At 48.5% G+C, this 12,036-nt stretch overlaps 1 protein-coding gene across 3 annotated transcripts in view; it reads left to right on the top strand.

The window, feature by feature from the left end:
• The first annotated feature begins 7,344 nt into the window (after window positions 1–7,344).
• Window positions 7,345–12,036, top strand: part of PPM1F (protein phosphatase, Mg2+/Mn2+ dependent 1F) — a 47,081-nt gene continuing 42,389 nt past the window's right edge. For all 3 annotated transcript variants that reach the window (XM_059713479.1, XM_006269320.4, XM_019486582.2), the window contains exon 1: window positions 7,345–7,595. In XM_059713479.1, coding sequence (XP_059569462.1) covers window positions 7,408–7,595 — 188 coding nt within the window. In that variant the 5' untranslated portion in view covers window positions 7,345–7,407. The remainder of the gene's footprint in view (window positions 7,596–12,036) is intronic.

The raw sequence follows: 12,036 nt of genomic DNA, 5'->3' as shown, positions 1-12,036 counted from the left end.
AGGCGGTGGCATGGGGTCAGGGCTGCCGCAGCAAATGGGGGACAGGAAGTGGCCCCAAACCCAAGCTGCTGGGGGGAGTAGGGTCAGGCCTGAAGTGATGAGGTGGGTGGGGGAACAGGGTCAGCGGGAGCACAGATTGGGGGGGCAGGGCTGGACGCTGGGCTCTGTCCCTGCCGGCTCCCCGGATGGGTTTGGGGGAAGCAGCCCTGGCCCCAGCCCCGAAGCAGCAGGGGCAAGGATAGGAGGAGTGAGCCTGGCCCCAGGTCTGTGTCCTGTCCCCCCTCTCCCCCCCCTCCCCCCAGCAGGTGACAGTAGATGGGCCAGTGGTGCTGGCCCCGGCCCCCCAACCCTACAGGCATCAATGGAGCAGACTGAGGTGCTCCTCCTGCTCCTTGTAGGCTGTGAAAACAGAGAGGATGGGTGGGGGGGAAGCAAGACCAGCACCGCTGGCCGCACCCCCCAGTATTGCAAGTGGTGCCAACAGAGCAGACAGGGGGCAGGGCCTAGCCCCAGCTCCAAAGTGGTAGGTGGGTGAGGGGGAGCAGGCCCAGCCCGCAAGGTGCAGGGGGAGTGGGGCCAGACACAGGCCGCTGTCCCTGGCTGCCCCCTTCCCACCCCACAACCATTTTTGATGGGCAGTTGACTAGTAGATATATAGCAGCCTTTCATTTGAATCTTTAAGAAGTGGAGGAGGAAGGATCCAGGAAACTATATGCCGGTCAGTTTGACCTCAATACTGTGTAAAATTTTGGAAACAATTATAAAAAAATCCATTTGTGAGAGACTGGCAGAAAGCATGATGCTGAGGGATGGCCAACATGGTTTCATTGTGGGCAGGTCATGCCTGATCAACCTTGTCTCCTTCTATGATCAAGTAATGAACCACTTAAATGGGGGAGACATGGTTGATGTCATATACTTGAATTTTAAAAAGGCCTTCGATATGGTCTCCCATGATGCTCTTATGAAAAATTTAAAAATGGGAATTGTGGGCTGGTATAGTCAGATGGGTTGCGAACTGGCTAAAGTCTCAAACCCAGAGAGTGTTAGTGGGCAGGTCTGTGTCATCTTGGTGGGTAGTGGCCACTGGTATCCCTCAGGGTTCAGTTCTTGGCCCCATGCTGTTCAACATCTTTATCAACAATTTAGATGAGGATGTGGAAAGCATGCTGACCAAGTTTGTAGACTATACTAAGTTATGGGGAAAAGCGGTCATGCTAGGGGATAGGATACAGATCCAAGTGGACCTGGACAAGCTGAAAAGGTGGATGGAGCAGAACTGGATGCAGTTCAATAAAGATAAATACAAAGTGCTCCATCTTGGCAGACATAACCAAGGTAGGTTAGGAGCAGATGTCTTGGCCAGCATGATGGCTGAAAGGGACCTCAGGGTTATGGTTGATCACAAGATGAGCATGAGCCGCTAGTGCAATACTATAGTCAACAGAGCTAATAGCATTAACTGATGTATCACAAGCAGGGCTAAGGAAGTGATGCTTCCTCTTTACTTGGCGTTGGTGAGATCCCAACTGGAGTACTGTGTCCAGATCAGGGTGTCACACCTCAAAAAAGATGAAGAGAATCTTGAAAGGGTCCAGAGAAGGGCCACAAGAATGATTAAAGGCCTGGAGGACAAACCTTATGAGGAAAGACGAAGGCATCTTGGACTGTTCAGCCTGTGGAAGAGAAGACTGAGGGGGGACTTAGTGGCTGTCTATAAGTGTGTAAGGGGTGATTATTGGGAGCTGGGAGAAAAACTGTTCAGTAGGGAGTCCTAGGGGTGGACAAGGGTCAGAGGCCATAAACTGTTAAAGGATGGTTTCAGGTTGGATGCAAGAGAGAACTTTACGGTAAGAGTGACTGGAGTCTGGAATAGGCTTCCCAAGAAGGCGGTGTAGTCCCCAACCTTGGAAATCTTCAAGAGAAAACTGGACAGACACCTTGCTGAGATTGTTTGATCTCAGCAGTATTCCTGCCCAAAGCAGGGGGGTTTGACTCAATGATCTTTCAAAGTCCCTTCCAGACATTTATTTCTATGATTAATCATGGATTTGGGGGGATTTAAGCAGAGAAATTGCCATTTTTTATTACATAATTTGCAATTTTTTTAATTGGGAAAAACCAGGATCCCTGCTAATCATCTCTGCTCCACTTTGTTCTAATTTTCTCTAGTCTTCTCAGCTTTCTTGATCTGCATCTTGTGTTAACAGATTCCATTATGATACTTTTGGCTCTGTGCTGCAACACCCCACAGAGTGCAGAGTTGTTATCTCCTTCAGTGTCTTGGCCGTTGCTCACTGTTTTTTGAACAGTGCCTGGAAATGCTTTTTGCCTCTAAGCATGTTTTTATTATCTCTGGCCACCTATACACAACCTCTTCCCTTCTTTTCTGTGCAGGGCCTCCAACTGATCCTGCTGGTGATCACCTGTTCTCACTAACTGCATAGATTTGTTCTTCTATCTTGTAATTTTGCTAATAGCTTTATTCCTTTTTGGCTTTTAAAATGCATTAACCATTAATTCCTGAAACTTCTGTATGCCGGCATCTTAAAATTAGAAAAAGTAATATGGTACTGCATCAATTCAACTGAATCCCCACACCTTTTCCTTTACCATGGCGGGGCTTGGAGCTTGGTTGTTGTAGGGTGGAAATAGTCCAGCAGAGGGCAGCAAGGCACCGCTTATAGCTTACAGCATCCTTCATGGTCCTCTTCTGTGCATGGTGGTTTGCATGCGGACCTGTCACTGGAAATTGTCTTCCAGGAAGGGGCTGGAGAGATGCTGAGGGTGATGGGCATGTTCAAGTTTCCATTTAAAATGTAAAATGAACAAAGGCATATTCTGGCGTGTAGCTTACAAAGCACCAGTGAGAGAGTTCACAAGCTGACTAGGTTCCCAGACATGCATCTTTCATCATGAAACATGCACAGCTGATTAAGGAAAAATCAATCTATGAAGCTACAGAGGAGCTACAGGTTATAACATTGTTCTTTCCTACTTTACCTTAGAAATGTAATGCACAGGGTGAGGATATTTTCATGCATCTATTATTTAAAAACCAATTTAAAGTGTCTCCTGTGATGATTGTCTTGATAGGAGGGAAAACTACTTGCATCTGAAATGGAGTTGCTTTAGTGCTTTGTTCAGGAGGGAAAAAAAAATCAACGGTCTAATTTATACTGCTGGGTTGCATATTTATCTGTGCCTGAGGAGGCACTAATGTAGTCCTACAAAAGGTCTGTTTCTATTAGTTACAGCAGGAATGTAACTCAGTCCTTTGGGGATCATTGGTGTTTATACCAGGCGGATAAGCAGTGAATTTAAGAGGAATACGGGGATGGGAGTTTATGCATAAGAACAAAGGACTCCAGAAAAGGAAGAAGGATACAGTGCTGAGCAGAAGGAATATTTGCATTGTAATTAATTAGGAGCAGATACTGAGGATGGAACTAAATGAGTCTGTGCTCAAGTTTGCTCCCATAAATTGTTAATAGGTAGCTTTTTGTTCTTTGTCCCTGTGTGTTACTGGTGGGGGCAGGTGTTCTCTGCTCCCTCCTACATAGGTTTGATTTGCTGGGTTTGCCTGTCAGTCTGTCTCCTTAGAATTTACTTTCCAGGTGCAGTCCCAGTGTTTAGGGACTCTATACATCTGTAAATTGAGGTAAACTAGATGGAATGAGATGAACAGTGCTGCAGGCATCAGTCATTCTTGCCACTTCTTTACCCACCTTACTTAGTCCCGTCTCTAGATATTTTAGTCAAACTTAGTGTATATAACTCCCCCCCTCCCTTTAAACTTTGGGGAGGACTGAGACTGCAGGTGGCAGATTGAAACATTGGTGACTTCATGGACAGATTCATACTTCCGAGGAATCTATCTTCCAACTTAAACAAAACTCCCTCTTGCTTTCTAGAATTGTTAGAAGCACTTGAAGAACTGTGCAGAGATAGAAGAAGCAGTTAAACAATCATGCTGCTGTCGGATCTGACTTGAACTCTGTACTTCATGGCCTAAACCAGATTTGGCTTTGAACTCTACAAACTTAGCCCAGCTTTTGACATAACACCACCGTTCTGCAACACTGCAAATCAACATGCAGCTCTGTATGGGTTTAAACTCTGTCAGTAAATGCCATCTGAGGAAGAATTTAAAGATTCATATTTGGGCATCAGCCCTTAAATTACACTGCATAGGACCTACTATACTATAGGTGGACCCTAGTGAGTTAATACTCCTTCTGATTTCATATAATTCTGTGTGGGCACAAAGGTCTGCTCATGTGAAGCAGCTCGCAGGATGGGGGCCATAGCTGCTAGTAGTCTGTTCTATTCATGGTGCGTGTGTTAAGAATGGAATTGCCAAAATAAGAATAAGCTTGGTACGAACACCTAAAATTAGCACAGGTTTCCAAGTTACATACGTTTATGGCTACTCCAAGCTGATGTCACAATGTGTTTAACCCTGAACTCCCATTCACTTAAGAGTTTGGGGAGCTCAGCCTCTCTCAGAGCTAAGCCTTCCAACATCTAACTAAAAGCTTGGGGATAAAGATTATTCTAAAGACCCAGGTCTCTGTGTAGTCCTGTAAGTTTTCTGGGAACTTCCCAAACATTTGTTCCACAAAATCCCCTGTGAAAGTGTCTAAGTGTAGAAGTGATCAGGGTTTTGAAGCATAGATGCTCCTTCCCCTTTTGTTTCCAAAGATACCATTTGTACTGAAAACGCGTCCATTTACGGTGGCTTTTTTGTGGAAGAAACGCAACCTCATACTGCCTATTCAAGACAGCAGCTCCTTCTATAGGCTTCTAAAAATACTTACCCACAAAAGGTTCCATAAAATACCCATTTTCAACAGCTCGTGTGGAAGACTAGCACAAATAGAACTCTTTCATTGGTAGATTTTAACTAGATACAATTCTCAATGGGTGTAAATTGTCATAACTCTATTAAAGTTATTGCTGCATTGAGCTTTTTACTATGGTTGAGGCTCTGGCCTGATATTATATGCAGCTTGCCTTAAGTGGTGTGGTGGTGTTTGTTGAGGTTAAACAGCTGTCATGTTCCAGCCCCAAAACAGCTGAATTTTAGTAGAGAAAGTGATTTCTATGCAAATAATTTCCAAGTGCATCAGGGTCCTTTTGGGTGAAAGCTGTGATATAAATGAAGCCTTGCTTCTGGTGGTATTGGCAGAGCTTCTTAGTTACAAAATCTTGGTGAGAACATTCCAGCTTTTTGTAAAGCAATTGCTTTAATGAGGCTGTTGAGACTTCTGGTAGTTTAAAATTTTCCTTTACTTGTTCTCTGGTTTCCCATTAGAACTGAACAAAAATATGTATAAACCTACTGAGCATGTGTAGTACATCCTATAGGGGAGTTTTTGCTTTGCTTTAGTTGGTTCTGTTCTAGATGAATACTAAATGATCAAGACCACTGTCTATTATGTTGTTGAAGGCTGCCCAGGATGGCCAGCAAAACCAATTTGCGTGTTGCTGCTTCAAGCAATCTGTCTCCTCTCTGTTGTTGTTATTAGTTTCCCTCTGGAGTTCCTGGCTCTTGACATTACACTGGAGTGATGGTCACAGGCACTGTGGCTTTCATCCACCAGAACAATACTTGTGTTTAGAAGGGGTTAAGTTACTCCATTATATTTGATTACCTCCAAAACTACTATTGTATCAGAGACAGAATCTTTAGAAACTTTTTTCTTAAGTCTATGTAGTACAAGGCAATATTCCAGCAATTCTTGGGTAAGGAAAAAAAGAAATTGTCCCATCTGTCTCGCTTCATTAGAGCAAAATGCTAGCTCTGTTAGATTATAGCAGTAGTTATTTTGGTGGAGAGTGTTTATACTGCACAACCTTCAAAGTGACTGTATATTAGAAGGTAAACCAGTGAGGGATGTTGTTTTGGCTTGAGCGAATCTAGGAAAAGTGAAGCTGAAATGTCCAAGATTCAGTGCTCCATTTCCAAACTGCAGTGGCTCAGATCTTGCAGGTAAGTACCAACTCTGTATTCAGGGGTGCCAAATATGTTGGGGTCTGAGGGCCCTGGTCCCCCTTGGGAAGAGGGTTGTCACCTGAAATATGTAAAACTTTCTACATATCCATCATCTTAGGCCTCGGAATCTACCTTTCTTGCTTGTCTTGCAAGATCCCCTAGTGGGATCTTAAAGATGTAGTGTAGTACGGAGATGTTTCCAATGTGTATAAATAGATGGTTCTTGATGAGTCTGAAGCCACTGTTAAATGTTTGCTGCTGAACCACTAGGGCTGGTAGAGAACTAGAAGATGTTTGCCTTTATTCTGAAAGTATCACTTGCCTTTAAGTAGTGATCAGTGGCATTGAACTCAGCAGCAGGTGGCTCCCCTGCTTTGCTTGTGGCAGGTTAGGGTGTCATCTGGTGTTGTCAGGCTTGATGGAGAATTTTAGATTATGGACTTCTACAAGATCGTTTGGATCATGAACGACGCATGCCCCCAGAGGCTGGGGGGGCACGGCGACCACCCGCAGGCAGTGGTAGTGTTGGTAACGGGGGCATGGCGGTGGTGAGCGGGAACCACCCACAGGCTACCACAATGGCATTGGCGGTGAAGGTTAGGGGGTATGAGTGGCGAGCGGGGAATTGCCAGCAGCCACGTTAGCGGCAACTGCCTGCAGAAGCAAGCGACAGCCAATCTCGGGGCGGGGGGCTGTGCCCCCCCTACACGTTGCCTCCGGTTTGGATGGGGACCATCCTGCCTCGGGCCAGCAGCTGGACTGGAGGCTGCTCTGGTGGTGCCTGCCAGCCTGACTCCTCTACGGGCCTGCGAGTGACTGCGGTACGGGGGTGCAACTTCCTCCCACAAGGGGCAGCCCTCCACTTCCAAGTGAAATGAACCACGCCGGAGCCTGGGGTGCTCTGGAGGCGGGTGGACGAGGTTCTTTGGGTGAATCTGATCGCTCCTATTGGACCAACTTCAACAGCTGGGGGGGGAGGGGAGGGAATTCTTAGCAAGCTTTCATGTTTAAAAACCCTTCGTCAGGCTGAGGAAGCCCTTGTGTTCGAGGGGGTTCGGATTTGAGTTGGGAGCAGCAGCAGCAGCCCAGGGAAAAGCTCCCCCCACCAAGCCCCGCCACTTCCCCGCGCTAGCGCCGCTCTTCTCCGCGCAGAGCGCGAGGACCACGTGCGGCCGAGCCACGCTCGTCGCGCGTTCCTTCCCTGCGCAACGCACGTGACGCGGCCAAGGCCGAGCGCAGCGCAGCGCACCAACAGGCTGAGGAGAGCGGGGGCGGGGCTGGCCCCTCCCCGGCCCCGCCCCTTCCCGCTTCTCTTAAAGGAGCCGCCGCCGCAGCTGCCTCCCGCCCCCGCGCTCTGCTCGGCGCCTGCCTGGCGCTGCGGGGAAGGTGGCCGGGCGCGCAGCGCGGCCATGGCCATGGCCCTGCAAGCAGAGACGGAGGAGGCCCGGGGCGTTCTCGGCTCCTTCCTACGGGACTTCCCGGCGCCGCTGGGCCCGGAGGAGCCGCCGCCCTGGAGCCCGCGGGGCAGCGGCGCGCTGAGCAGGGCGGAGGCGTGGGGCGAGCTGGCCGAGCTGGCTAGGGCCCTCCTGGGCGCCAGGTGAGAGGGACGGGGCGCGGGCGCGGGCCGTTGGGGGGGCGGGGCGCGGGCGCGGGCCGTTGGGGAGCCGTTGGGGGGGGGCGGGGCGCTGCGGTCTCCTTAGTGCGGGGGGCTTCCGCCGTGCGGGCGCTGCGGTGCCGCTCGGCCCAGCCCAAACAGCCCCGTTATCTCGCTGGTTTTATCGCCATTGTGCTCCAGCCCTGGCTGCGTGTCCTCGGGGGGGGGACAGTCGCCTCGCCTCCCCTCCCCCCGCACACACGCGTACCTCCATGGACCGCGGTGCTGAAATCCCCTCATGAAAGCCAAGAGTCTGGTTTAAATCTCTTGGTGAAAATAAGGCGCACAAAGCCACCGGGGGGAGTTTCTGGGAAGCCCAGGAGCCGCTGGCCTTGTTTCTGCGCCTGCTTTTTTTAGTAAAGGTGATCTTTATTTTCAGAAGTGGCCTGGCTGAAAGGATCTAGGTTGTCCCCTGCCAAATTCATTCCTCGCTTAAAAGCGCGCGCTATGTAAACTCCTAATAGGACCAGCCTAACAATTGCGGATGTCGTGCTAATACGGCGGGTGGATTGGGCTGGTGCTCTAGTGCTCGCTTGAAACTAGAAATGTGCATTCAAATTGCTGTTGAGGTCACAGCTGAAGACGACTGTAGAGTTCCTGTTTATTCACTCGGGACCGAATCGCCCTCGATCAGAACAGCGTTTTCATGAGCGTGGTGTCATTTAAGCAAGATCCTGAAGTTCATCGTGTGCCCCGACTTTTAAACTGTTTGGGAAAATGGATAGATCTGGATGAGCATTTTTGTGGGCCAGATCTCAGAGCAGGGCAGAGGGAAGCCAGTTGCCAGGTGCGTGGGGATCCTGTTGGCGGAAGGATCCTGGCTGAGGAGGTGCGAAGCTCTGCAGTTGTCGGGTGTCTCCACAAGAAGCAATCTAGAGAACTGAGGATTCTCTGCTTAGTGCCATTCAAATTTCATGCAGCTTTTGGGCAGTCAGTGAAAGCAGAGAAACCATGCAGCTTTTGCAGTGCTTTTATCCCACCTGTCACTAGGGGTGTTTGCACAGAAAGGAACCAGCATGTTAGCAGCTGCATTCTTCACATACCTCCTCTGCAGCCAGTGCTGATTAGACAGCTAGCATCTTGGGCCTCCATAAGTCCTCAGTCTAGTATCTGTCTTTCCTTAGGGTTATTTATTCTGGTTGGCTGCTGGAAAAAACTTGGAGGGAGAAGGCAATTACAAAAAAAGCAGAGCAATATAAAAAAGACATAGAGACTCTCCTACACATGCTTTCTTCTAGGCAGTAAACACTTGGAAAAAAATCAGAAATGTGGGACACAGTAGTTTCATATTTTTTTCCTGGCTGCCTGAGTTGATCAAAAGGTGAAGCAGTCTTCCTGGACACTGTTTTTAGGCACAGTACAGCTACATCTGAATTGTTGGGTACTGGGTTTCATTATGCATCCTATACCCGGTGAGGCACTGCTCATTCTTTTTATAATGTAGCTTCAAAGAACAAGAATCGCAGTACATATGTGTTTCTCTGGTTTCAGTTTCAAAGTGATAAGAGAAGAACAGAGGGGGAATGGATATGGGAAGAAAGAGAAAAGGAATTGTTTTAAGGGCACAGATAAGTGGTTATTTAAAGAGGCATTGGTATTTTGTCTACAAGTAAGCAGGGATATTGTCAAGTCAGAGCAAGCGCACAGCAGCATAGATTACCTGCTGCTATGGAATATAATTATGACATGCCTAAAGGCAGGTGGCAGGTTAAGGCAAATGCCCATTGGGAATAGACTTCCATACTGTGAGGCTTAACCCAGTTAAAATCTTTTAATCGGACCATGTAGGTTTCTTTAGTTTCGGTACTTTCTTCTGTTGCTGGACCATGGTGTTAGAGTAGTTAAGATGGCAGCTTCCAAATTAGGGATAACAATCCCAGATGGAGTTGAAGCAAAATTGCAAGTCCAAAAGATGTTCAGATACTCTGCATGGCCTAGGACCAGAAATAGTTGTTTATGGTCATAAGATTAGGGTTATGACCATAAAACACTAGTATCTGCCAGGTTAAGGCATCTTGCTATGGCTCCGGAGGCATGAGTTTGAGCCTTCTGTCAGGCTCATGTTGAAGGCTGATCCCAGTTGACTCGGCTGTACGTGGGTTCCTGGTTGTTCAAGCTGGGAGTTAAGGTCAGTTGGATGTGATGCTAGCTACAGCACTCCATTGTGTGCCACTGGCTCCAGAAAATGACATGCCTTAACTAAGTTAGCCTGGTGGGCCACTAAACTTGGAAGATTTTGACTTTGTGTTATTCTTTGGATTTTTATGTAGTGCTCTGGCAATCTAGTATCTAATTTCTGTGATCTCTAGTAATGTAGAGCAGTGCTTTACAGCTGGTGTGTCATGGCACATCAGTGTGTTGTGAAGAGCTCCTTGATATGCTGCGAGAATTTTGGAATAGTAATAAGAAAGTTCTCCAGATGCCTAACGCTAACGAATAAGCCATGTTGATGAGATTATTTACAAAAGACCCTCGCCTGTGTTGGCTGTGAGGGAGAGAAAGCATCAGCCAAGCAGAAGGAAATTCATCATTTCCTTGACTTCAGGAAAGCTGACTTTGACAAGCTCAGGAGGCTTGTCAGTGAGGCCCTAAGGGACCATGACCATGGGGAGAGGGGAGTTCAAGAAGAGTGGTTGCTCCTCAAGGGAGCGATCCTCAATGCACAAGCTAATGCTATTCCATCTTGGAGGAAAGGCAGCAAGAGGGCACAGCAGCCCCCTGGCTCTCCAAGGACCTAGCACACCTCCTGAGGCTAAAAAGAAAGGCCTACAAAGGATGGAGGATGGGAGTCACCTCCAAGGAGGATTATTCTGCACTGGTCCGGTCCTGTAGGGAGCAGACCAGGAAAGCCAAGGCTGCAACTGAACTCCAGCTAGCTTTGAGCATCAAGGACAATAAATAGTCCTTTTTCAGATATGTGGGGAGCCGGAGGAAAAGCAGGGGCAACGTTGGACCCCTGCTGAACCAGATGGAGCAACTGACGCCCAGGAAAAAGCCAACCTATTAAATAGGTACTTTGTGTTGGTCTTTCATCAATCCCATGGGACGCCCATGCCGGCTACGGGACAGGGAAGTCCGGGTGAGGGTGATCCCCTGCCCTCCATTGATGCTGACTTCGTGAAGGAACATCTTGAGAAGCTGGATACCTTCAAGTCAGCCGGCCCTGACAATCTTCACCCCAGGGTACTCAAGGAGCTGGCGAGCATCGTAGCCCAGCCTCTAGCACGGATCTTTGAAAACTCTTGGCGCTCTGGTGTAGTGCCTGAAGACTGGAAGAAGGCCAATGTGGTGCCTATCTTCAAGAAAGGGAGGAAAGTGGATCCGGCTAACTATAGGCCCATCAGCTTGACTTCTATCCCAGGGAAGATCTTAGAAAAGTTTATTAAAGAGGCCATCCTTAATGGACTGGCCGACGCCAACATCTTAAGGGATAGCCAGCACTGGTTTGTTGCGGGTAGGTCTTGCTTGACCAATCTCATTTCCTTCTACGACCAGGTGACCTATCACGTGGACAAGGGAGAAGAGATTGATGTCATATATCTTGACTTCAAAAAAGCCTTTGACCTGGTTTCCCATAATTACCTCTTAGAGAAACTGGCCAATTGTCGCCTTGGGTCCTCCACAATCCACTGGCTGGAAAATTGGCTCTGGGGTCGGACCCAGAGGGTAGTAATTGATGGAAGTCACTCATCGTGGTGTCCTGTGACTAGTGGGGTCCCCCAAGGCTCTGTCCTTGGACCCATACTGTTCAACATCTTCATTAATGATGTGGACACTGGAGTCAGAAGCGGACTGGCCAAGTTCACTGATGACACCAAACTTTGGGGAAAAGCATCCACACCAGAAGACAGGCGGCTGATCCAGGCTGACCTGGACAGGCTCAGCAAGTGGGCGGATGAGAATCTGATGGTATTCAACGCCGAAAAATGCAAGGTTCTCCACCTTGGGAAGAAAAACCCGCAGCATCCTTATAGGCTCGGCAGTGCTATGTTGGCTAGCACTATGCAAGAAAGAGACTTGGGGGTCATCATTGACCACAAGATGAACATGAGCCTGCAGTGCGATGCTGCGGCTAGTAAAGCGACCAAAACGCTGGCTTGCATCCATAGATGCTTCTCAAGCAAATCCCGGGACGTCATTCTCCCCTCGTACTTGGCCTTAGTGAGGCCGCAGCTGGAGTACTGTGTCCAGTTTTGGGCTCCACAATTCAAAAAGGATGTGGAGAAGCTTGAGAGAGTCCAGAGAAGAGCCACGCGCATGATCAGAGGTCAGGGAAGCAGACCCTACGATGACAGGCTGAGAGCCCTGGAGCTCTTTAGCCTGGAAAAGCGCAGGCTCAGGGGTGATCTGATGGCCACCTACAAGTTTATCAGGGTGACCACCA

This window comes from Alligator mississippiensis, chromosome 10 (assembly GCF_030867095.1).
Source record: "Alligator mississippiensis isolate rAllMis1 chromosome 10, rAllMis1, whole genome shotgun sequence".
Lineage (NCBI taxonomy): Eukaryota > Metazoa > Chordata > Crocodylia > Alligatoridae > Alligator > Alligator mississippiensis.
Note: the sequence above shows the minus strand (reverse complement) of the source record. Positions and strands in the feature narration are given on the sequence as shown.